Genomic DNA, 24,883 nt, shown 5'->3' on the forward strand with positions numbered 1-24,883 from the left:
TGTAAACACTGCCTGTTACCACCCTTGATGAAGGCAAACGGCAAAGGCAGTCCAGCTGGGTTGATGGGGAGACAATGTTAAACAGCCTAACAATAAACCACAAGAAAAAAATCTAATTATCCTAATTACCACCAACACATGTGCCCTCAAATTTGTATGTGACAATCCTTAACTCTTGAAAACAAGGCCGTCACCACACCTCAAGTGGGCGACGTTGACCAAACACGTGCCGCCACAGGACAGTCCACCTGCCCCCTCACAGTGTGCATCTCCTCAGGTCACTCCTGGTCCATGCTTTTAGGGCCAATGAGTGCATGCCAGGGCAGGACTCTCCCTTATGGGGGTTTCCAGAGAGTCTGAGTCACGGCAAACACAAGGCTGACTCAGGACTCTGCTCCAGGCTTCCAAACTACCTCAGTGCGCAGCAACCCGTCCTATCAAGACAACCCAGCCCACCACCCCAGTCAAGGGAATCTGGGGAGTTTACTTTGTGATGCTAGGACTGCACCCAGCATCTCCCTTCCAGGGCCTCTTTCCTTTTCCTCGACCAGAATAAATCATCTTAAGTGGTCTCCGGAAGGGGTCCTCCCCCACGCTGGGCCACTATCTCAGGCCACGGGTCCTCTCGTGTCCTCCAGGCCTCACTGGTGCTTAGTCAATTCTGCCCTGAGCACAGCGCTGGGTTCCAGATGGGCCATAAAGAGGCGTCAAGCGGGTCCATGGCCCACCTCAACTTCTATCAAACTGTGACGTTAACATGTTCATGTGCATTTTTTTTTAACAAGAGTCCATGGACCTTGTCAGATATTCTATATTACTCAGCTCAGGCAGGGTAGCTTAAACAGAATGTATTTCTAACAGTTCTGGAAGCTAAAGTCCAAGATCAAGGTGCCAAGGTTGGTTTCTGGCAAGGCCTCTCCTGCCTTATAAAGAGCCCCCTTCTTGCTGTGTGCTCACATGGCCTCTCCTCAGTGTGAGATCTCTCTTCCTTTTCTTCGAAGGCCACCAAGCCTATCAAATTAGGACCCCACCCCTATGACCTCATTTAACCTTAATCACCTCCTAAAAGCCCTTTCTCCAAATACAGTCACACTGGGGGTTAGGGATTCAATATATGAATTGGGGGGGGACACAATTCAGTCCATGGCACATCCAAAGAAGTCTTGTTTCCCAAAAAGGTTAAAAACCACCAGTAGGTAATGTGGCAAACCTCAGAAAGCAGAAGTTGAGTTCTCGCCCTTGATCAGTTTACCTCCTCATTGGGAAAACAGACCCACGTGGGATTAGAGCACAGGAAAAGTTAGTATACACTGCTGGACAGGAGAGAGTCTTGCTTAAGGTACAAACTAATGACGCTGCCTTCACAACTACACTTCAATTTAAAAAGTAAAATCAATAAATAATATAAATACACAAATAGAAAAACAAACGAACAAATTCCTCTAGATGAACTCATTCTCCAAACTCACTACTCCAAAACATGAAGGCCAAACCCAAATCCATTCTTTAATTGTGGCCACCACATGTGAGTTCAGAAATGCTGGCAGACTCAACACAAAAGGTAAAAATATCCTCCTCCACCAGTGGCTTCTCAATGAAAAACAAGACAAAAACAAAAATATTGTCCTCAAAAAGAAGCAGAAAGACCCTCACAGAGGCTCATGTGCTTTTTTAGCAAATTGATAGAGGAGGTCCAGATTTTCGTCATTAAAGAGAGAGAATTAGGGACTTAGAACCAGAAAGCAGAGCCATTCCCCAAAAGCAGAAATTTCAATGATTTACACCAGGTTAAAGTGAGTGATTCCACACACAACAGCTGATCTTCACACCAACTGTGTGATGAAGGGCATGTTTTGATATCTGTAATTTACTTTAAAATCACACCGTGTGATATATACGTGAATATGTATCTGAGTCACTCCTCAGAAGAGGGGTTGGGGGCATCCTGCTTAAGCTACTCTGGGAGTCCACACTCCAAGAGTAAGCTTCTAGAACGCTTCAGTTAAGCTTCATCTCTGGTCAATGCCCAAGGCCGTGCTAATTAGCACAATGAATATTAAACCTGTTTTCATAGGTAAAGTTAGTGACGTGTCAGTCAGCATACCAGACGTTAAAAATGGACAGTGGTTGTGAAGTTAGTGTTGCTCCAGCTCTGGAGACCGGCTAAAATGTTTTAGAGACGCTCCAGTCTTGCCTGGAGCATCTAGCCTCGGGACCATATCATTAGGGGGTGATGCTCCAAGCTTAAGTCCTAACCGCCTCCAGCTGTGAAATCTTGGTATTCTGGTTGCCTGACCTGGCCGTCTGTAAAGTAAACCGCATCCTGCCTCTAGACCAAAATGAACCTTTCATAGGGGAAAAGAACATCTATAAGGAGGCGGAGCTTGCACTTCGCCGAGCTTACAGACAGGATGTTTAATTTGAGTGCGTGCATGCTTGCTAATCAACGTCTGCGGGTATGGCACAATTTCATCTAAACTTGTCTTTATAACATGATCGCGAGGATATGGGGGAAGAACTAAGTAATCCTTGCCAACCTCTGACTATTGGGCCTTGGGAGAACTTCCCCCAAAATCGAATAGTTGTGCCTAGTTGTGCCTGATCAAAGTGGCTTGGGTCAGTGACAACTGGGAGTCGCTGTTCTGTCCCGCGGTACCGATGAGGAATTAAAGCGTCAGAAGGGCTGAAGAGCCCGCCGGGACAAGGCGAGTCGCTAGTCTCTCCCCTGGCCTCCCAAAGCCTGAACTCCCTCCTGAAGGACCCCGACCCCCGCCTTCCCTCCCTCCAGCCCCTGGGCGACCTCGCTGCGGGGCCCGAACCCGCGCAACCCGGCTCCCCGGGACTGGGCGGCGCGCTGCGCTCGCTCACCTTTGTGGCAGTGGGACAGGAAGTAGGCGCGGGCCCTCAGGTTCTCCCGGTCGAAGCGGTCTATGGAGATGGTTGGATACTCGGCCATCTGCCCCTCGAAGCAGCTCATTGCGTCCGCCAACCCGGCCGGACTGGCCCCCAGCCTAGAAAGCAACGGAAGCCCTAGCCGCCGCCGGCCGCGCCGCCACTTCCGGGAAGCTGCCGCCGCCTCACCATTGGCCGGCCGGGCGCAGCCACGTCCAATCATAGCAGCCCCTCGGCCCGGGGGGCGGGAGGGGGGCAGTGCCAAGGAGCTTCCAGTCAGTTCCCGCAGCCCGCGACCTGCGGGGTGAAACCAACTAATTGGGCTACCCTGCGCTCAGAGCTGGGAGGCCGGGTGGAGGAATCCAGGGTGCAGCGCGAGGAGTGAGGCTCCTCCCGGATACCTTGACACAACACGGTGTCACTCTGGTGAAGAGTTGCCCGTGTCTGTGCAGGAACGAGAACGCCAAGGGAGACAACACCCAGAACAGACGGCTCCACCCAGGGATGCGGAGCTTGGCTTTGAAATCGGATGCGTTCCACTTCCTGCTTGTCAGCTGCGATCCTGCAAGCCTTCTTTTGCTTCTCCTCCTCTTTCTTGTCCCTTCCCAATGTCTACCTTATAGGATAAATGTCAGAATTGTGTGAGAAAACGGTATCAGGCTTGTGGTAGATTCGAAAACTCTTAGTCCCTGCTTCCCTTTATACGTAATCTACAAACGGAGTAAATCCACGATCCCTGATGATCACAGCTCAGATGCATGATCTTAGGGTAGATAAGTAAAGATCCCAAGGAGAGCTGAGCTGCTAGTCTCCCCTACCTCCACCCCTTTTGACCTTTTTCTTTTTTCTAACTTTTTTTTTCTTTTGGAAGTTAGAAAGATGTATAAAAGAAAAAAGATTGGTAGGGTAATGGGCGAAGGGTCTGGAATTTTTTCACCACCAAAGCAACTTTATGAAAAGGTTTGCTAAAGTATTAACATTCACCGAATAGTCACAATGGCATTACCCGCGCCCCTTAGCAGCAAGTCTCCTTAGACACCACAGTATTATTAATCACAACTCCAATACTTGAAGTCCTACTTTGTGCACAGCACCGAACAAGCCCTGCCGTGATGACAGAGACGACTAAGATGCGCCTACGAGTCATTTTCAATCTATTTGGAGACAAGAACTTTGCAGAACGTGGTAAATAAATGCTTCCACAAGACACAAGGTAATGTAGGAATAAATTCAGTAACAATGCGTTCTAGCCAGGGAAAACAAGAATCAGAATGCCACCCTCAGAGAATATCGGCGTGTTCCCTGCAGCCACGGCAGACAGTTCTATTCAAATACAGATTCTGGTGAAATGCTAAGGAGGAAGGGGGGGGGGAGAAGAGGGAGGAGGTGTGGACACATTGTCACGAATCTGAGTAAAACACCCTGCTAGTGTACATTGCCAACACCTTTGATTTGGCATAAGATGGTTTGTCATAGGATAAAAGAAGGCTGTCGCTGTGACTAGGCTGTCTATACCTAAAACCAAATCTTGCACTGAGCCTGGTATTTGCAGAATCCAGTGTGTCTACCTCTGACAATGAAGCTCCTGGCCATACAGGTCAAGATGAGGCTCGTATTCTTATTTATTTGTCCCCCTGTTTATTCCCTCCTCTAAACAATGGATACAGGACAAGAGAATAAAGGCAAACAGAGAGTCAGGATTAAAAGATAGGGTATAAAATAGTAAAGATGGGTAAGCATAGCCCAAGCACATGTAATATTGGCTCTTGTAGAGGAAGATTCAGTCACTTACTAGACTTTGGCATCCTCACAATACAGATGAAATGGACTTTCGGAAGAAGCCCAATTACCTGGATACTAAGTCCCAGGAGAAATGCCTCTTGTGGTTGCTCGTAAAGAAAAGAGTGAAACATGATTAGTCATTGCTATGTCCTCCTTCCCCAGCTGGGAATTTCTATCCTTCTGCAATCTCAAAGCTCTTTGGACTTCCAAGTCCTCAATTTATTCTGTCCCAGAAGGACAGAAAACTGCTATTAAGTTTATGTTAAATACCTAAAAACTACTTATTGAGGTAGATACAAGTTTTTGTTAGGAACTCAGTACAGAATATCTTTTTCTTAATTTTATGTACTTATAAATCGTTGTCCATAGTGTGGAGGAAGAATGTCACTTGCCATATCAGTCAGCAGAGGATGTTTCAGCCATCGAGAAATCAGCCACTGCAGTTACCCTCCCCCTCAACAATGCACCCTGAGGGGATTAAGGATGGAGAAAAATAGGATACCAGCCCTAGATAGTTAAGGTGCAGATCAAGGGAATAATTTCAGTAAGCCCAGACTCTTGCATCCTCCCATACATAGAAACGCACTCAAGGAGATGTCTGGTTTTTCTTTAATTAGCCATAATTTTTTGATGTTTGACTACCTGATTTGTTGTTGTTTTGTTTTTTGCAGAAACTCCTATATATCCTAGCTCCTCCCTTACCTCTTTGAAACAGACCCTGAGAGCTATCTGAGAGGCTGTATCCCAGGCTTAAGTCCTCAGTCTGCCAAATAAAACATAAGTCTCAACTTTTAGGTTGTGCTTTCTTTTTTTCAGTTGACAATATAAACAACTTGCATTATAAATTTACTGTATCCTATGCTATTCTTTTATAAAAAATACAGGCTCTGGATAGCGCTGCATCTGAGCCACTACTATTTATGTGATCTTGGTTAAGGTAACCTCTGCATAACTCAGCTTTCTCATCTTAAAATGGTGGTAACAATGAAGTCCACACAACGTCCTGGAAAACTGTAAGAGCTCAATAAATATTAGCTATTATTATTTATTCGGGGTATTTACTACTATATGATCTCACTGATATGTGGACTTTAAAGAAATTGCACTCATAGAAACAAAGAACAGACTGGTGGTTGCCAGAGGTGGGGGAGGGGTGGGAGAGATGACTGAAGGTGGTCAGAAGGTACAGACTTCCAGTTATAAGATGAAAAAAATCACGGGAATTGTAATGTACAGCACAGCGACTATAGTTGACAATACTGTACTGTATACTTGACAGTGGCTGAAGTGGGTATTAAAAGTTCTCATCACAAGAAAACGAAAACTGTATGCTCTCGGGAGTGCCAGAGGACTGGGGGAAATAGAGACTTCAGTCTTCAAAGGCACACACAAAATCTCATGCACACCGGGACCTAGAGCAGAAGCTGAAATGTTTTTTATTTTTATTGGCCTGCGTTGCACGGCTTGCGGGATTTGAATTCCCCAACCAGGGATCAAACCTGGGCTCTTGGCAGTGAGAGTGCAGAGTCCTAACCACTAGACCACCAGGGAATTCCCAGAAGCTGTAATTTAATAGGAGCCTGGGTCAAACCTACCTGCTGATCTTGGACAGTCTCCCAGAGAGGCAGGAGGCGACTGCAGCTCTTCCTGGAGACACAGACACTCGGAGCCAGTTTTAGGAGCTTGCTCTACCTTGTGGACACTGGCACTGGCAAGCACCAGTACGGAACCCTTTCTCTAGCTTATGAGTCCCAGGACCCAGCCCTGCCCTGGCCCCACAGCCTACAGGGGCAAGTGCGGGGATGCCTTAGGCCAAGCAACTAACTGCATGGGCGCACGGCCCTACCTACCAGCAGACAGGCTGCCTCACTACCTCCTGAGCCCCCAGCCGCTACTGGACACAGCCCTGCCTACCAGAGGGCCCAGGACATAGCTCCACCCACCAGTGGGCGGGCACTGGCCCCATACTCCCCTGGGCCTGGCTCCAGTCTCCAGCGAGCCTGCTCTAGCCTCTAGACCATCCTCACCCACCGGGGAGCAGACACCAGTCACGAGAAAACCACAGCTCCACAGCCTGTGGACCCAGCCTGCCTACCAGGAGATCAGACCCTGCACTGGGACCAGCTGAGCCCTGGCCCTGCCCACTAGCAGGCCAATAAAAGCTTCAAGATGCCCCAGACCCTGCCTCCAGCTGTGTCAGGAACCAGCCCCACCCACCAGCAATCTGACACCAGCTCTGAGACCCCCCCCCCACCCCAACCCCGGGCCATGCAACAAGATTGCAGGAGCCAACTCTGCCTGCCAGTAGACTGGCATTAGCTCCAGGACCTGGTTTCACCCACCAGTGGGTAGCAACAGCTCCAAAGTCTTCTGGACCCGGACTCCTCCTACCAGTGAGTCAGCACTAGCCCCAGGACCACCCCTACACACAGGGTCCTGCAGTCAGCCACCTCGTGATCTGGTCCTACCAACCAGTGGCTGGCAGCCTCCATACAAGGCAGGGCCTGGCAACAAACCAGACCAGGGGCCAACCAAGCCTACCAACCTGCCTACATAGTCAGCCTGCCACAACAGAAGGACCCAACAGCCCTCATAAGAGGGAACCTATAGCTCGGGTGACAAGAGGGGAGTGTGCTGATGGGATGCACAGGATATCTCCTACAAAAGGCCAGTTCTCTAAGGTCAGGAAACAACCAATCTACCAGACACATAAAAATAAAAACAGTAACCTAGGCAAAATGAGGTGACAGAGGAACATGTTCCAAATGAAGGAACAAGATAAAATCCCAGAAGAAGAGCTAAGTGAAGTGGAGATAGGCAATCTACCCAAGAAAGAGTTCGGGGTAGTGATAGGTAAGATGGTCAAAGAACACGGGAGAAGAATGGATACACAGAGTGAGAAGTTAGAAGTTTTTAACAAAGAGTTATAAACTGTAAAGAACAACCAGAAATTAAGAATATAATAACTGAAATGAAAAATGCACTAGAAGGCATCAACAATACAAAGGAACAAATCAGCAACCTGGAAGACAGAGTAGTGAAAATCACTGATGCTGAACAGAAAAAAATAATGAAAAGAAATGAGGACAGTTTAAGAGATCTCTGGGAAAACATAAAGCATACTAATATTCACATTATAGGGGTCCCAGAAGGAGAAGAAAGAGATAAAGGGGCTGAGAACATACTTGATGATGTAGCAGCTGAAAACTTCCCTAACCTGGGAAAGGAAACAGATATCCAAGTCCAGGAAGCACAGAGAGACCCATACAGGATTTACCCAAAGAGGAACACACCAAGACACATTGTAATTAAAATGGCAAAAATTAAACATAAAGAGAGAATATTAAAAGCAGCAAGGAAAAATAACAAGTAATGTATAAGAGAACTCTGATAAGGCTATCAGATGACATTTCAGCAGATATTCTGCAAGCCAGAAGGAGTGGCACGATATATTTAAAGTGATGAAAGGGGAAAATCTACAACCAAGAATACTCTACAGCAAGGCTCTCATTCAGATTTGATGGAGAGATCAAAATCTTTACAGACAAGCAAAAGCTAAGAGTTCACCATCACCAAGCCAGCTTTACAAGAAATGTTAAAGGAACTTCTCTAAGTGAAAAAGGATAGGCCACATCTGGAAATATGAAAATTATAAAAGGAAAAAGCTCATCAGTAAAGGCAAATATACAGTAAAGGTAGTGAATCATCCACACACAAAGACAGTAGGAAAGTTAAAAGATAATATAAGTAAAATCATCTATATTCACAATATGCAGTTAAGGGATACACAAAACAGTTAGAAATTAAATATGATATCAAAAATAGTAATTGTGAGCAGAGGAGAGTATAAATGCAGAGTTAAGATGCATTTAAAATTAATCAGCAACTTAAAACAATCACACACACACATTTATTTATTTAAAAACCTCATGGTAACCACAAATCAAAAATCTATAATAGATACACATAAAAAAGGAAAAAGGAGGGCTTCCCTGGTGGCGCAGTGGTTGAGAGTCCGCCTGCAGATGCAGGGGACACGGGTTCGTGCCCCGATCCGGGAGGATCCCACATGCCGTGAAGCGGCTGGACCCGTGAGCCATGGCCGCTGAGCCTGCGCGTCCGGAGCCTGTGCTCCGCAACGGGAGAGGCCACAACAGTGAGAGGCCCGCATACTGCAAAAAAAAAAAAAGGAAAAAGGAATCCAAATATAACACTAAAGATAATCATCAAATTGCAAGAGAACAAAAGAAGGGAAAAAAAAGACCCACAAAAACAACTCCCAAACAATTAACAAAATGGCAATAAGAACATATATATATCAATAATTACCTTAAATGTAAATGGACTAAATGCTCCAATCAAAAGACATAGAGTGGCTGATTGGATACAAAAACAAGACTCATATATATGCTGCCTGTAAGAGAATCCCTTCAGACTTAAAGACACACACAGATTGAAACTGAAGGGATAGAAAAAGATATTCCATCCAAATGGAAATCAAAAGAAAGCCGGAGTAGCAATACTTATATCAGACAAAGTAAATTTAAAATAAAGGCTGTTATAAGAGACAAGGAAGGATAATACATAAGGATCAAGGGGTCTATCCAAGAAGAAATTATAACAATTGTAAGTACATAGGCACACAATATTGGAGCATCTAAATACATAAAGCAAATATTAACAGATATAAAGGGAGAAAAGACAGTAACGTAATGATAATAGGGGAATTTAACACCCCAGTTAAATTAATAGATCATCCAGACAGAAAATCAATAAGGAAACACTGGCCTTAAATGATGCACTAGACCAGATGGACTTAATTGATTTTTATAGAGCATTCCATCCCAAAGTAGCAGAATACACATTTTTTTCAAGTGCATATGGAACATTTTCCAGGATAGATCACAAGCTAGGCCACAAAACAAGCGTCAGTACATTTAAGAAAATTGAAATCATATCAAACATCTTTTCTTACCACTATGCTATGAGACTAGAAATCAACTACAAGAAAAAAACCCACAAGCACTTGGAGGCTAAACAATATGCTACTAAGCAACCAAAGGATCACTGAAGAAATCAAAGAGGAAATCAAAAAATACCTGGAGACAAATGAAAATGAAAACACAATGATCCAAAATCTATGGAATGAAGCAAAAGCAGTTCTAAGAGGGAAGTTTATAGCGATAAAAGCTTACCTCAGGAAATAAGAAAAATCTCAAATAAACAACCTATCCTTATACCTAAAAGAACCAGAAAAAGAAGAACAAACAAAACCCAAAGTTAGTAGAAGGAAAGAAATTATAAAGATCAGAGGAGAAATAAATGAAATAGAGGGCTTCCCTGGTGGGCAGTGGTTGAGAGTCTGCCTGCTGATGCAGGGGACGTGGGTTCGTGCCCTGGTCCGAGAAGATCCCACGTGCTGCGGAGCGGCTGGGCCCGTGAGCCATGGCCTCTGGGCCTGCGCGTCCGGAGCCTGTGCTCCGCGGTGGGAGAGGCCACGGCAGTGAGAGGCCCGCATACCACAAAAAAAAAAAAAAAAATGAAATAGAGACTAAAAAATATATATATATAGAAAAGATCAATGATCTGATTCTTTGAAAAGATAAGCAAAATTGACAAGTCTTTAGCCAGACTCATCAAGAAAAAAAAGCGTGAGGGCCCAAATCTATAAAATCAGAAATGAAAAATAAGAAGTTACAACTGATACCACAAAAATACCAAGGGTTATAAGAGAATACTACAAACAACTATATGCCAATAGTACGGACAACCTAGAAGGAATGGACACATTTCTAGAAATGCACAATCTTCCAAGACTGAACCAGGAAGAAATAGAAAATATGAACAGACCAACTGCCAGTAATGAAACTGAATCAGTAATAATAAAAAGGAAACTCCCCAAAAGTCCAGGGCCAGATGGCTTCACAGATGAATTCTACCAAACATTTACAAAAGAGTTAACACCTAACCTTCTCAACCTATTCCAAAAAATTGCAGAGGGAGGAATGCTTCCAAATTTATTCTACAAGGCCAGCATCACCCTGATGCCAAAATTAAAGAGATCACACACACACAAAAATTACAGACCAGTATCACTGAGGAGTATAGATGCAAAAATCCTCAACAAAATATTAACAAACTGAATCCAACATTACATTAAAAGGATCATATAGCATGATCAAGTGGAATTTATCCCAGGGATGCAAGTATTTTTCAGTATCCACAAATCAATGTGATATACCACATTAACAAATTGAAGAATAAAAATCATATAATTGTCTCAATAAAAAGCTTTTGACAAAATTCAACATCCATTTATGATAAAAACCCTCCAGAAAGTGGGCATAGAGGGAACATGCCTCAGCATAATAAAGGCCATATATAACGAGCCCACAGCTAACATCAAACTCAATGGTGAAAAGCTGAAAGCACTTCCTCTAAGAACAGGGAGAAGACAAAGTTGCCCACTCTTGCCACTTTTATTCAACATAGTATTGGGAGTCCTAGCCACAACAGTCAGACAAAAAAAAGAAATAAAAGGAATCCAAATTGGAAAGAAGCAGTAAAACTATTGCTGTTTACAGATGACATGATACTATACATAGAAAACCCTAAAGATGCCACTAGAAAACTACTAGAGCTCGTCAATGAATTTGGTAAAGTTCCAGGACATAAAATTAATAAACAGAAATCAGTTGCATTTCTGTACACTAACAATGAGCTATTGGACAGAGAAATTAAGGAAACAATCCCATTTACAATCACATCAAAAAGAATAAAATACCTAGGAATAAGCCTACTGAAGGTGGTAAAAAACCTGTACTTGGAAAACTATAAGACAGTGATGAAAGAAATTGAAGACGACACAAACAGATGGAAAGATATACCATGTTCATGGATTGGAAGAATTAATATTGTTAAAATGACCATGCTACCCAAGGCAATCTATAGATTCAAAGCATTCCCTATCAAAATATCAAGGGCATTTTTCACAGAACTATAACAAATAGTTTTAAAATTTGTATGGAAACACCAAAGACCCTGATAGCCAAAACGATCTTGAGAAAGAACAGAGCTGGAGGAATCACACTCCCTGACTTCAGACTGGACTACAAAACTACAGTAATCAAAACAGTATGATACTGGCACAAGAACAGACACATAGATCAGTGGAACAGGACAGAGAGCCCAGAAATAAACCACACATTTATGGTTAATTAATCTACAACAAAGAAGGCAAGGATATACAATGCAGAAAAGACAGTCTCTTCAATGGTGTTGTTGGGAAAACTGGACAGCTACATGTAAAAAATGAAATTAGAACACTTCTAACATCATATACAAAAATAACTCAAAATAGATTAAAGACCTAAATGTAACACCAGAAGCCATAAGATTCCTAAAAGAAAACATAGGCGTAACACTCTGACATAAATTGTCACAATGTGGGACCTCCCTGGTGGTGCAGTCGTTAAGAATCCGCCTGCCAATGCAGGGGACACGGGTTCGAGCCCTGGCCCGGGAAGATCCCACATGCCGTGGAGCAGCTAAGCCCATGCACCACAACTACTGAGCCTGTGCTCTAGAGCCTGCGAGCCACAACTACTGAGCCCACGCACCACAACTACTGAGCCCACGTGCCACAACTACTGAAGCCTGTGTGCCTAGAGCCTGTGCTCCACAACAAGAGAAGCCACTGCAATAAGAAGCCCGCGCACCACAACGAAGAGCAGCCCCCGCTCGCCGCAACAAGAGAAAGCCCGCGCGCAGCAACTTAGACCCAACGCAGCCAAATAAATAAATAAATGATAAAGTTAAAATAAAAGATTGTCACAATGTTTTTGGAGGTCTGTCTCCTAAAGCAAAGGAAATAAAAGCAAAATAAACAGATGGGACCTAATTAAGCTTAAAAACTTTTGCGCAGCTAGGAAACCATCAACAAGCCCAAAAGATAACCTACTAAATGGGAGAAAATATTTGCAAGTAATACGACCTATAAGGGGTTAATATACAAAATATTTAAACAGCTCATACAACTCAACAGCAAAAAAACAAACAATCTAATTTAAAAATGGGTAGAAGACCTGAACAGACATTTTTCCAAAGAAGACATACAGATGGCCAACAGGGACATGAAAAGATGCTCAACATCATTAATCAACAGAGAAATGCAAATTAGTACCACAATGAGATATCACCTTACACCAGAATGACTATCATCAAAAAGAACACAAATAAATATTGGTGAAGGTGTGGAGAAAAGAGATCCCTTGTACACTGTTGGGGGGAATGTAAATTGGTGCAGCCACTGTGGAAAACAGTATGGAAGTTTCTCAAAAAACTAAAAATAGAACTCTCATATGACCCAGCAATTCCACTCCGGGGTATATATCAAAAAAAAAAAAAAATCCCCACTAATTCGAAAAGATACATGCACTCCAAGGTTCATAGCAGCATTATTTACAATTACCAAGATATGGAATCAACCTAAGTGTCCATCAACAGATGAATGGGTAAATAAGAGGAGATAGATATATATATATATATATATAAAGTGAACTACTACTCAGCCATAAAAAAAGAATGAAATTTTGTCATTTGCAACAACATGGATGGACTTGGAGGGCATTATGCTAAGTGAAATAAGGTAGATAGAGAAAGACAAATACTGTATGCTATCGCTTATTTGTAGAATCTAAAAAAATTTTTAAAACTAGTGAATATAACAAAAAAGCAACAGACTCACAGATATAGAGAACAAACTAGTGGTTACCAGTAGGGAGAGGGAAGCAGGCAGGGGCAAGATAGGGGTAGGGGATTAAGAGGTACAAACTACTATGTATAAAATATACAAGCTACAAGGATATATTGTACAACACAGCGACTATAGCCAAGATTTTATAATAACCATAAGTGCAGTATAACATTTAAATATTGTGAATCACTATGTTGTACACCTGAAACTTATATAATCTTGTACATCAACTGCACACCAATAAGAAAATTATTTTAAGGAAAGGACCAGATCAAGAAGGTCTTGTACACCAAGCCAAGGAGTTGAAACTCTAACTTGAGTGACAGTGGCAAGCCAGGGTGGTTTGAAACAAGGCAGTGACAGGTGAGATTAGAGCAGTATTTCTCAAAATATGACACCTGGAAGAACATCACCAGTAGTATATTTGGAAATGGGTTAGAAATGAAAATTCTCTCCCCCAGCCCAGACCTACTGAATCAGAAACTCTGGGGATGGGCCCAACAGTCTTTTGGGGGGTTTTTTTGTTTGATTGTTTTTGTTTGTTTGGCCGTGCCACTTGGCATGTGGGGTCTTAGTTCCCCAACCATGGATGGAACCCGCACCCCCTGTGCTGGAAGCGCGGAGTCTTAACCACTGGACCACCAGGGAAGTCCCATGGCAGTCTGTTTTAACACACCTTCCCTCCAGGGGATTCTGATAGATGCTAAAGTTTGAGAACCACTGGATTCAAGTTTAGAAAGACCACTCAGTCTGGGGCTGGGTGTCTGGGTAGGAAGCTACTGCAACACTCCAGGAAATATGATAGTGAGAATTCATTTTTTCATTTAACAAATACTTGTTGACCATCTACTATGTGCTAGACACTGTTCTAGACACTAAAGATTCAGCAGTGAGCAAAGCAAAGCCCATGCGGTAATGGAGCGCACGTTCTAGTGGAAATAATATCTATTGACATCGTTTATGCAGTTCCAGATGCTGTCCTAAATACATTTAGGTGTATATTTATTTCTTCATCCTCACAACAACCCCATCAGATAGGTACAGTTTTTGTCTTCATTTTACAATTAAGGAAACTTAGTTTAAGTAGTAGAACCCAGATTCAAATCCAAGGTCATGCCCTAGATGCCAATGTCCTAGGCACCATGCTGTACCGCTTCCACAGCATCATAGTGGCAGTGGTAGTGAAAGATATTTATTCAGAATATATTGTTTTAGTACCTACTGAGTGCTAAGCACTGTTCTAGGAATTTAGTTAACAAGATCTCTCTCTTGATGGAAACTACATTCTAGTGAAAGATAAATAATAAAATTAAGAAACAAGCAATATAGGGCTTCCCTGGTGGCGCAGTGGTTGAGAGTCCGCCTGCCGATGCAGGGGACAAGTGTTCTTGCCCCGGTCTGGGAAGATCCCACGTGCCGCGGAGCGGCTGGGCCCGTGAGCCATGGCCGCTGAGCCTGCGCGTCCAGAGCCTGTGCTCCGCAACGGGAGAGCCCACAGCAGTGAGAGGCCCACGTACCGCAAAAAAAAAAAAAAAAAAAAAAGAAACAAGCAACATAAAAAAGCATTATGCTAAGAAAAGGAAAAAAAAGAAGGACGCAATATAAATAGTATATTAGAAGGCAATAAGTCTTGTGGAAAAAAGAAACACGAGAACATAGTAAGACAGATAGAGAACGTGATGGGAAGAGAGAGCTACAGGGATTGGGATGGGCAAGTTGAGATATCAACAAAGACTTAAAAACAAGGAAGTTAGCCAAGGGAATAAATGAAGACAATTCCAGGCAGAGGAAGCAGCTACATCTAAATCCTTAATGTGGGAGCAGGGCGAGGAACAGCCAGGCCAGTGTGGCTGGAGCAGAGTGATCCCCGGCTACAGAGCAAGGGAGGAGGGATCGCATGCAAATCTTGTAGGGCTTTGTTGGTTTTTACTCTGTCAAACGGGAAGCCATTGCAGGATTGGGAGAGAGAAATGACATAATCTTGTTTAGGTTTTAACAAGATCGAACCTATTGTTTTGTTGAGAATCGACTGCAGGGGACAAGAGGAGCCTGTTGGGAACTATTGCAATAACCAGAGGGGGAAAGGTGATGGTGGATTGCGCTGGATGGGATCAGTAGAGCCAACAGGTTTTGCGGATGGATGGACATTTTGCTGATGGAGGGCCAGAGAAAGTGGACTCTAGGGACCACCCACCGAAAGGGGGAGAGCGTGGAAGGGGCAGGTTTGAGGGTGGGTGCTCGGAGGGTGGTTGTTTTGGACAACCAGATAGACGTTGAATACACGTTGGTTATACAAGTCTAGAATTTGGAGAGAGATCTGGTCTAAGGAAATAAATTTGTGAGTTGTAAGTAAATAGGCAGTCTTTTAAATGATGAATAATGTAGGTAATGTTGGGAAACGATAAAGCTATAGGTGTCATTTCTCATAGGTTTACTAATTGTCAGGCACTGTGCTCGACCCAGTGGATTGGCTCATTTAATTCCAACAAAATAAGAAGAGGTGGGACAGATAGGAGGTATCTACCATCAGGGACCAGAAGCACCAATGGTCTCTGTTCTCTGACTGGCTTTTTTAGGGAATTTCGTCTGTGATTATGCAGCGGCAAGCAGTCCTCTCTCCACCTCGAAGTGGGGTTGAGAAGTTGCAAGGCTCCACCCTGCGATCGACTTTCACTCTCCAAACTGGGCCCCGCCCACGCGCTTGCGCACAAAGGCCCGTTCGCAGGGGGCGGGGCCTGAGCGAGCACAAAGGGGTCTGAACGAGTTGAGCGCTCGTGCTGCGCTGGGCGTTGCCAGGCGAAGCGAGTGTCGCCGAGGCCGCTACAGTTGGCCTCTCGCTGGCCCGGCCCAGCCCAGCCCACGGATCCCGAGTGGAGAACACGAGCACCGCCGGACTCGCTGGCGAGCTCCCAGGCGGGGCGCCCCGGCCTCTCAAGGGTGGCCGAGCGAGGGTTACCCGGGCGAGCAGGACCCACGGGTGAGTGGGCGCGTCACTGCGGGGCCGGGCCCTGCCCGCCCCGCCCCTGTGCCTGCCAGGCCCCGCCCCGAAGCCCAGGCTCCGCCCCTTCTGCCCCGCTGCTCCTTCTGGGTACCTGAGATCTGTCCACCTCGCTCCTCTTCTTACTCGTTTCCTCTTTTTTTAGGAAGGGTCTTTAATTTCGAGTCTCCGTAGTTTCCGCGCCCCCTTTGTCTTTAGGGGTCTCGATTCTGGGGGCTCCTTTCTGAGTTCCTCCTGCAGGTCAGTCATTTGATCCCCAGGGTTTAGGATACTTTCTCCATCTCAGCCTTCTCTAGGCAGATTTTACCTTACAGACGTGATTGTTGATTTCTGGAAGAAGAAAAAAATAAGTTTGAGGGACCAGAGAAGCCCCATCGGTCAGCTCGCGGGGTCCCCGAAAGGAGGGACTTTCTGCTGTGCAGATGCACACTAGCACACCTGGACCGTGGACCACCAAGGCCTGTTATGGAAACCAATTCTGTTGTTCAGCTGAACCCCCAAAAACTTTGGGAAGGGAAGTGTAAGAATTGTAGAGATAATCTAGTGAGACCTCTTCTCAGTTCAGGAAGCAGAGGCCCGAGAGAGTGAACTGACTTGGTCCAGGTTACATGCTAGTTAAAGGGCCCCTCCGCCCGTATTCTTCTGTGTCTAGGAATAGAAAAAATAAAATGGGGAAAGAAATGGAAGATTAGCCTTTCTTATAGCTCTTGGGGTTTTAATACGACTATAAAAGTAAGAGCACTTTTCAGAGCTAGAAGAAGGTGATGGATGGCTTTTTGCATAGAAGGGAGTTTGAAATTACATCAAAGGCTTCTGTTAGATTAAAACCTCAGATTGTCACGGACTTAATATTGGTGGGATTTTTAAATACCCACATAAACCCTAATACTGTTTAATAAAATTTGATTTTTGCAAACTAGAGAGTCAGGCATTGCCATTTCCTGTTTTTCCAGACACAGCTTAGTATTACAGAGGTCAAATGTATTTTATATAAATTATTTTTTGCCACAGCTGTCATTAAAGAAACCGCTAACTTTCGCAGTGCTGAAGGCTACCAGCAGAATTAGTGCTGCCAGTGAATTTCTGGAAATCACGGAAATCTTTAAGGAATTTTAAGTTGATCTTTCCTATTTTTAGTTGCATTCTGCTTTTAATAAGTAGTAAGTGGTAAGAGAGACCAAAAGAATTTACACCATCACCATATAGTATAGCCACCAGGGTTCCTCTTATGGTGAAAATACACTCATGTCCCCTTTAGATATTTTGGGAAAGCAGAGTATTGAAATGCCTGATATGTTTATTTATTTATTTGGCCGCGTGGCATGCGGGATCTTAGTTCCCCTGTGCAGGGATTGAACCTGTGCCCCCTGACGTGGAAGCACAGAGCCCTAACCACTGGACTGCCAGGGAACTCCCAAATGCCTGATATGTTTCGGGGGATGCATATTTCTACTGAGAAAAATGGCGATTTCCCCAGTAGTTAAGCTGAATGCAGCATATTTTTCTGCTCTATTAAATGTTTGAAAATGATGAAAGGTTACATAGATAACATTTAGGAGAATACTTTTTTTTTTTTTTTTTTGCGGTTCGCGGGCCTCTCACTGTTGTGGCCTCTCCCGTTGCGGAGCACAGGCTCCGGACATGCAGGCTCAGCGGCCATGGCTCACAGGCCCAGCCGCTCCGCGGCATGTGGGATCTTCCCGGACCGGGGCACGAACCCGCGTCCCCTGCATCGGCAGGCGGACTCTCAACCACTGCGCCATCAGGGAAGCCCGGAAAATACTTTTTGAATGACTTTGAGTAAATAAAAGTATTTTATTATATATCAAAAAGCCAAGCCTCAAGCAGAAATGGCTTGGGTGAAACAAAAATTAAGATAGTATCACTGCTGGGCTTCCCTGGTGGCGCAGTGGTTGTGAGTCCGCTTGCCGATGCAGGGGACACGGGTTTGTGCCCCGGTCAGGGAGGATCCCACACGCCGCGGAGCGGCTGGGCCCGTGCGCCATGGCCGTTGAGCCTGCGCGTCCGGAGCCTGGGAGAGGCCACAACTGTGAGAGGCCCGCTTACCGCAAAACACAACGACAACAACAAAACATAATAAGCATTTGTAATTATAACTGAAAAAATTCAAAACTTTGAATTCATTTACAGGATGAAACCTACTTTATTAGGTCTGATTTTAATGTATTTCAGCCAATAGAAACATATTTAAATAGAAGAATGAATTCAAGGAATCATGGTGAAAATTCTGGGCACTTTATTTTAATAAATGACTGTAACATATATTAATATATAATAATTATATAATATTAAAATATACATATATTGTATATAATAGGTATTATATAATATTACATATAATAATAAATGTTAAATGAATGATATATTTTGGTAATAAAATAAGAAGTCACCAAAAAAACAAGTTCAAGATTATGTCTTTGAAAAACTGGCTATACAAGTTTGGTGACTAGACTGTTACGTGAACTAGAGCTGAAAATTTAATTTTAAGGACTACATTGTTTTAAAGTCAGGGATCTCAGTGTCAGGACAGCCACACAGCTGTCATTGACTGTGTTAATAGTCCATCTTCTCACATCAGGACACAGTGGCCTAAGTCAGTGGACTGCAGTGACTGGCATGTTTCGAAACAGTCAAGAAAAGGAAGAGGAAGAAACCATTGCTTCCCAGTAAGAAGAAAAGGAAGAGAGTGAGAAGACTGATCTTACATTCCCTTAACGGACAAAAAGGGAGATAAAGTTTTGAATATGATTAAATGAAATGGTGGTGGGATATTTTGACAATCTCCTGAGCAGTTAAAACCAGGAGTGTGATTTCAGAAATGTATAAACTATTGTCTGAAATAGCAGAATTAGTCTGCAGCATTTAGGACAGCACTCTGTAACTCTGAATGCAATTTTATGTATCTTTCAGGGTTGATTTTATTTTATTTCCAAAATAGAACATGAATCCTTCTCACTCTTGGAATTGAATGTTTAAAAATCTAATATATTTACTGGGATTCTTAACTCTCTAATTTTTTTTAAATGCTAGTTTTGTCCATTCTTAAAGGGATTTCCCAAACTGTCACTATTATGTTATCTATTAATGTTGTTTTCACATTTTCAGAAATAACTGGTAATAAGACCTCTGTAGCCATGGCTAGTTCTGACGTGAAACCAAAATCAGTAAGTCATGCCAAAAAGTGGTCAGAAGAGATAGAAAATCTGTACAGATTTCAACACGCAGGATATCGAGATGAAATTGAATATAAACAAGTGAAGCAAGTTGCTATGGTAAGATTTATGCCTCTACAAACCTGAACTCAATATGAGTTTGTTAGGTGGTGAAAAGCACTAAAAAAAAAAAACCAAACAAAAAACCCACCACCAGGGCTTCCCTGGTGGCGCAGTGGTTGAGAATCTGCCTGCCAATGCAGGGAACACAGGTTCGAGCCCTGGTCTGGGAAGATCCCACATGCCGCGGAGCAACTGGGCCCGTGAGCCACAATTACTGAGCCTGCGCGTCTGGAGCCTGTGCTCCACAACAAGAGAGGCCACGATAGTGAGAGGCCCGCGCACCGTGATGAAGAGTGGCCCCCGCTTGCCACAGCTAGAGAAAGCCCTCGCACAGAAACGAGGACCCAACACAGCCATAAATTAATTAATTAATAAAAACAAACAAACAAACAAAAAAAACCCACCACCAACAAAGAACCAGAGAATACTAAAAGGGAATTCTACTCCAGCCTCTCGTTTTACTGATGGGGAGCTGAGGCCCAGAAGAATGATTTTCAGGAAGACTGAGGCAAGAGCTGGTTCCTCAGCACAGAAACATTAAGAATTTTCTGGCTTTTACTGACAGCTGCGCTGTGACTCTTTCACGGTAGACCATCAAAGCAGAGTCATTTTCTCTCCCCAAGGTAATTCTATTATCAGATATTCAGTTTGCTGTGGAACTATTATTTCTTTCCTGTTTCTTTTTTATTTTTACCACAAATTATAAAGGGGTTCAATTCTTCTTTAGGTGACAAAATCTCCCGACTTTGGTTGTGTATTCCAGACTTTCTTTTTTTTTTAAGAAGATGTTGGGGGTAGGAGTTTATTAATTAATTAATTTTTTTTTTGCTGTGTTGCATCTTCGTTTCTGTGCGAGGGCTTTCTCTAGTTGTGGCAAGCGGGGGCCACTCTTCATCGCGGTGTCCAGACTTTCTTGAGAGACTAGAGACATGGTTTTGCTTTTCAAAGATTATACCAAAATCTAGATACGGCCCCAGTTTATAATGTGATTTTTTAAATTCATTTATTCTACTGAATACTAGGAGGCTGAGTTCGGAAGGATATTATAGAATATAACATAGTATTCATAAATGTATTTTAATTTTTAGAGCTGAGGTTGCAACAAAGTGTTTATTATTAACTTGTTTTTTATTTTTGTTTTATGTTTTTTTTATTATTAACTCACCACTGTTCAGAGACTAATTCTTAGATGGGTTTTTCAGATCCCCATATTCTTTTTCTTCCTTCATTCTACTCTTTGATCTCTACTTAACACGTCCTAAAAAAGTAGATAGGAAAAAAGATGGAGGCAATACAGAGCTAAAATGTAATAGACTCTTTCATTTAACGGATGTTAATTCAGTAGAGATTATGAGGGGTGTTAAGGAATGAAATTAAACATACTGATCAAATGAGGGTTTGATGGCTGACTATGACTTTCACATATCCATTTCTTCATATCTACTAGCATTTTACTCTTTGGTCCCCATTACCAAAAGGGAGTTTTCATTACTCTATCATCTGTGGCTTCTAAATAGTTGTAAAACACAAGCATCAGCATTTTAATACAGTTCAAAAATAAGCTTCATACACTTGCCTTAAGATTGGGATAGGCAATGCCCCTGAAAGGTGTGTAAGACCCAGGATCATATAGGCAAGGTGATCACACAGGCGCGGATGCACCTACACCACCAACCACCCCAGAAACTGTTGTGACTGAGATCAGATAAGAGATAAGAGACTGAGATAAGATCAGATTTAAGGGAACACAAACAACATCCTTAAAGGGGAAGTCCCAAAAAGCACCTGAGGGTTGTGTATGTGTGTGTGTGTGTGTAACAGCCCGATCCACTGTATGACTTGACAGTTGTAGAGAGGTTTTGCATTTCACTTCAGTGTATATTTATTGGGTACCCGCCATGTGCAAATTTCTGTGCCAGATGCTTTAAAAAGATAAATATAAAAGCAAGTGCCTGACCTCAAGAAATTTAGAGTACAGGATTTGGAATCAGTCTGCCCAGGCTTTGCATCCTGGCTCTCCTCCTTGGCTAGGGAACCCTGAACAAGGTTCATAACCCTTACTGAGCTCAAGTGTAAAATGGCGATGCCACTGCCTGCTTTAGAAAATTGTCTCAGGAATTAAATGAAACCATGTGTTGCAAGTGCCTCCCATTGTAGTGCTCAGTAGTAGTTTGTTGAGTGAATGAATGGTGTTCAGTGAATGATAGCTTTTATTATTCCTGTATCTTGGAGTGGAAGATTAAGAGTGACGAACAATAAAAACTTATGCAAGTGAAAATATATGCCCCCCAAAATTAAAGGAAGATAAAATTTTCTTCCTTCACGGACAATCTTCCAAAAGGGCTTCATGCCCCGAGAGGCATTTGCAGTGGGCCTTAAAGGATGGACAGGAGGATAACTGAAGGCTTGCCTTGATTGGCAGTGGTCTGAAGGGTTTGGGTGATGTTCTTGTCCTTACCTAAAGCACACGTCCTTATGGGCACTATTAGTGCTTACTGATCTCCTGCCCAAGGAGCACTGACTTGAGGACCATATCACCCGCCTCCACCATTCTCTAAGGAATGAAGGTTTCCTAGGTTGAATGGGAGTGATGGGTAGAAAGCCAAGAAGAAAAAATTATGAAAGAGCAAAGGGTTATAGAAAGAAAAAATCCTAGAGGTTGATGAGGCAGAACCAGCACATCTGTTTGGAAGCCCCCCCGATTTCCTAGGGTGAGGCAGCTGGAAGCAGGACCTCAGTCCTTGTCTTCTTTGAAGAAACAATTCAGCAAAGTGACAAAGATTGTGAAGCAGATAAAGTGTTCATTGGGAGTAAAGTACGTGTTGAAGAACACACAGGCAGACTCAGAGTTGCACGCAATAGGGGTGGCTGAGATCGCTTATATGGGGGCAGTCTTCTGGGTTACCTCTGGCCAATCGTCCTGTTCGTGCCCACATTTGGCCTGACTCAGGGTCCTTCCTGGTGGGTGCACACGTATCTCTCAGCCAAGATGGATTCCAGCGTGAAGGTTTCTGGGAGGTTGGCAGGACGTATTATGGGCTGGTGGCTCCTCTCTCCTTTGGCACCTCCCGAGACTGAGGACCTTCTCTGCGCACGTGTCCAGCTGGAAAATCCCCTTTGCCACAAGAATGAGAAGAATGTGGTCACGTTGTCTTCCACCCAGTCAGGGCTCTGCTCCTGCTGGCCTCTTATCTCGAGGTGTCAGCAGGAGGCTGGTTGCAGCTGCTCAGCCTGGGCCCATCTGTCTCCTTCCTCAATCCCACATAAAGTGCTGTGGGTATTCTGAAGAAGCAGCAGTGTACTGTTTCTTCACTGAATAAGCTGGTTGGGGGACCCTACTAAATGAGAGAGCCTCTTGGCCCCAAGAGGAAGACAGCGGTAACGGTATCTTGAGAACTTCCTTTCTCTGCTGAGGGTAATGGAAGCAACAAAGGGCAGGCTTGACCTAAGTGATGGAAAGCATTGCTTTTCTCTATGATGTACATGTCAGAGAGACTGCCAAGGTTTACCAGATAGGCTGCTACCCGTTTTTGCTAACTCCTAAATAAACGAGACGACAGAAGAAAGCGAAAATATGTTGCTAGAAAATAAAGGATGTGTGTTCTTTTGTATGCGTGGCATGTTCGTGTTCCAGTTTGGAAGCTGCGATTTATAAGTGGGGGATTGGAGAATGAGTAGCTGCCTGTAGAGATGATGTTGAAGGACAGGACTTGTTTTTTATGCCGGGAACACAAAATCGAAATACTAGGGTCTTGACAGTGGTGGAGTACATGTCACACAATCCAGAAGCAACATACCTAACCACAGCAAAAATGCACTGACCTGAGCAAGAAAGTATAACGCGAATTCAGAGAGGAAGGGGAGGGAAATGTCCAAAAAGATGGAGCCGAACGATCAAGTAAGCAAACCAATGTGGCGAACGAGAGAGACTAGTGGGGAGAAGGTGAGAAGAGACTGCTAAGGACTATGTTCATGACCTCAATTTCTACGAAAAATTGAGTTTTCAGGTGTGAACTTGAAACATGGACATGAGGAAATACACGTGTATTTCTCTAGATATAGAGATTTTCTAGATGTAGAGATTTAGATATCTCTAGTCTAACTGCTTCCTTTAGTCACCCCTGTGGCCTGGGCCTAGCCCTAATTTCCTCCTTGGGTATTATTTTTAGAAGTTAGTAAGTAATAATGCTTAAAATAGTTTGTAAACATAAGGATAAAGTTTAGATTATTTTGAATGTTTTATCTTGGCTGCAGAGTAGAAATTTAAATCTAGAAATTGGGATCTGAATTAGTTGCCCTGCAGTATAAGGCTGCCACTTAACGTATGGTGTGTGTGTGTGTGTGTGTGAGTGTGTGTGTAAGATATCACTAAGAGCTCAAGTAGTTTTAAATTTAATTTTGTACTTTAATTGTTTGATGTGACTTGTGTTTTTAACTGTTTGATAGTGAAATATTATATAAAAAGAACATCAACATTACAATATTTGTACTCTGGTTTTCAATATACAGGTAGATCGTTGGCCAGAGACAGGATATGTGAAGAAACTTCAGAGACGGGACAATACTTTCTATTACTACAACAGACAGAGGGAATGTGATGACAAGGAAGTCCACAAAGTGAAAATTTATGCTTACTAGCCTTACTTCTTTGTATTACCTGTCATTATCTTTTTAAAAATCCACTGTTTGATTCTACATATGTAAGTGTCATTTTACAAAAGACTCCAAAATGCAGACTTCAATGGAATGTTTTGAGACACAAAAGCCATGAAACTTGGTCTCTAATAATCATCCCATTCTGTTCTAAAATATAACTGCAGTAGCATTCCATTGGTGCCCGCCTTGGTCTGGTTCTTCCTGTTTTAACCGTGGTAGCATAACTACAGTAAGTCCCCTACATACAAACGAGTTCTGTTCTGAGAGCGCGTTCGTAAGTCCAGTTTGTTCGTAAGTCCAACAGAGCTAGCCTAGGTACCCGACTAACACAATCGGCGATATAGTACTGTACTGTAATAGGTTTAGAATACTTTTCACACAAATAATACATAAAAAACAAACACAAAAAATAAAGAAGACATTTTTACTCTTACAGTACAGTCCCTTGAAAAGGACAGTAGTACAGCACAACAGCTGGCATCCAGGGGCTGACATCGAGTGAGC

General features: G+C 43.3%; 2 protein-coding genes across 6 annotated transcripts in view; one reads left to right on the forward strand and one right to left on the reverse strand.

Annotated features, from left to right (window-relative positions):
* The window catches only part of DCLRE1C (DNA cross-link repair 1C), a 63,874-nt gene extending 47,134 nt beyond the window's left edge, over window positions 1-16,740 (reverse strand). Inside the window, exon 1 of one of the 5 annotated variants that reach the window (XM_027121937.1) lies at window positions 16,522-16,740. Coding sequence is in view for 3 of the 5 variants with exons in the window: in XM_027121935.1 (XP_026977736.1) it covers window positions 2,869-2,977 (109 nt within the window). In the remaining 2 variants the exon portion in view is untranslated. Of the gene's footprint in view, window positions 1-2,868; window positions 3,098-16,521 lie in introns of those variants that run through there. The other 4 variants (XM_027121935.1, XM_027121936.1, XM_027121939.1 and 1 more) reach the window with 4 other exon arrangements.
* MEIG1 (meiosis/spermiogenesis associated 1) lies at window positions 16,173-24,553 on the forward strand. Its single transcript, XM_027121951.1, has 3 exons — window positions 16,173-16,406; window positions 19,554-19,720; window positions 24,233-24,553. Exons 2-3 carry the CDS (start codon window positions 19,583-19,585, stop codon window positions 24,359-24,361), a joined length of 267 nt encoding a protein of 88 aa, XP_026977752.1. The 5' UTR covers window positions 16,173-16,406; window positions 19,554-19,582; the 3' UTR covers window positions 24,362-24,553.
* Window positions 24,554-24,883: the final 330 nt, after the last annotated feature.

Source organism: Aethalodelphis obliquidens, unplaced genomic scaffold, assembly GCF_003676395.1.
Source record: "Aethalodelphis obliquidens isolate GAN/ISIS:26980383/991018 unplaced genomic scaffold, ASM367639v1 scaffold23, whole genome shotgun sequence".
Classification (NCBI taxonomy): domain Eukaryota; kingdom Metazoa; phylum Chordata; class Mammalia; order Artiodactyla; family Delphinidae; genus Aethalodelphis; species Aethalodelphis obliquidens.

Coding starts and splice junctions, on each gene's coding strand:
- MEIG1 (XM_027121951.1), top strand. CDS start 19,583: ATGGCTAGTTCTGACGTGAAACCAAAATCAGTAAGTCATGCCAAAAAG. Junction 19,721..24,232: donor AAGTGAAGCAAGTTGCTATG/GTAAGATTTATG, acceptor TTCAATATACAG/GTAGATCGTTGGCCAGAGAC.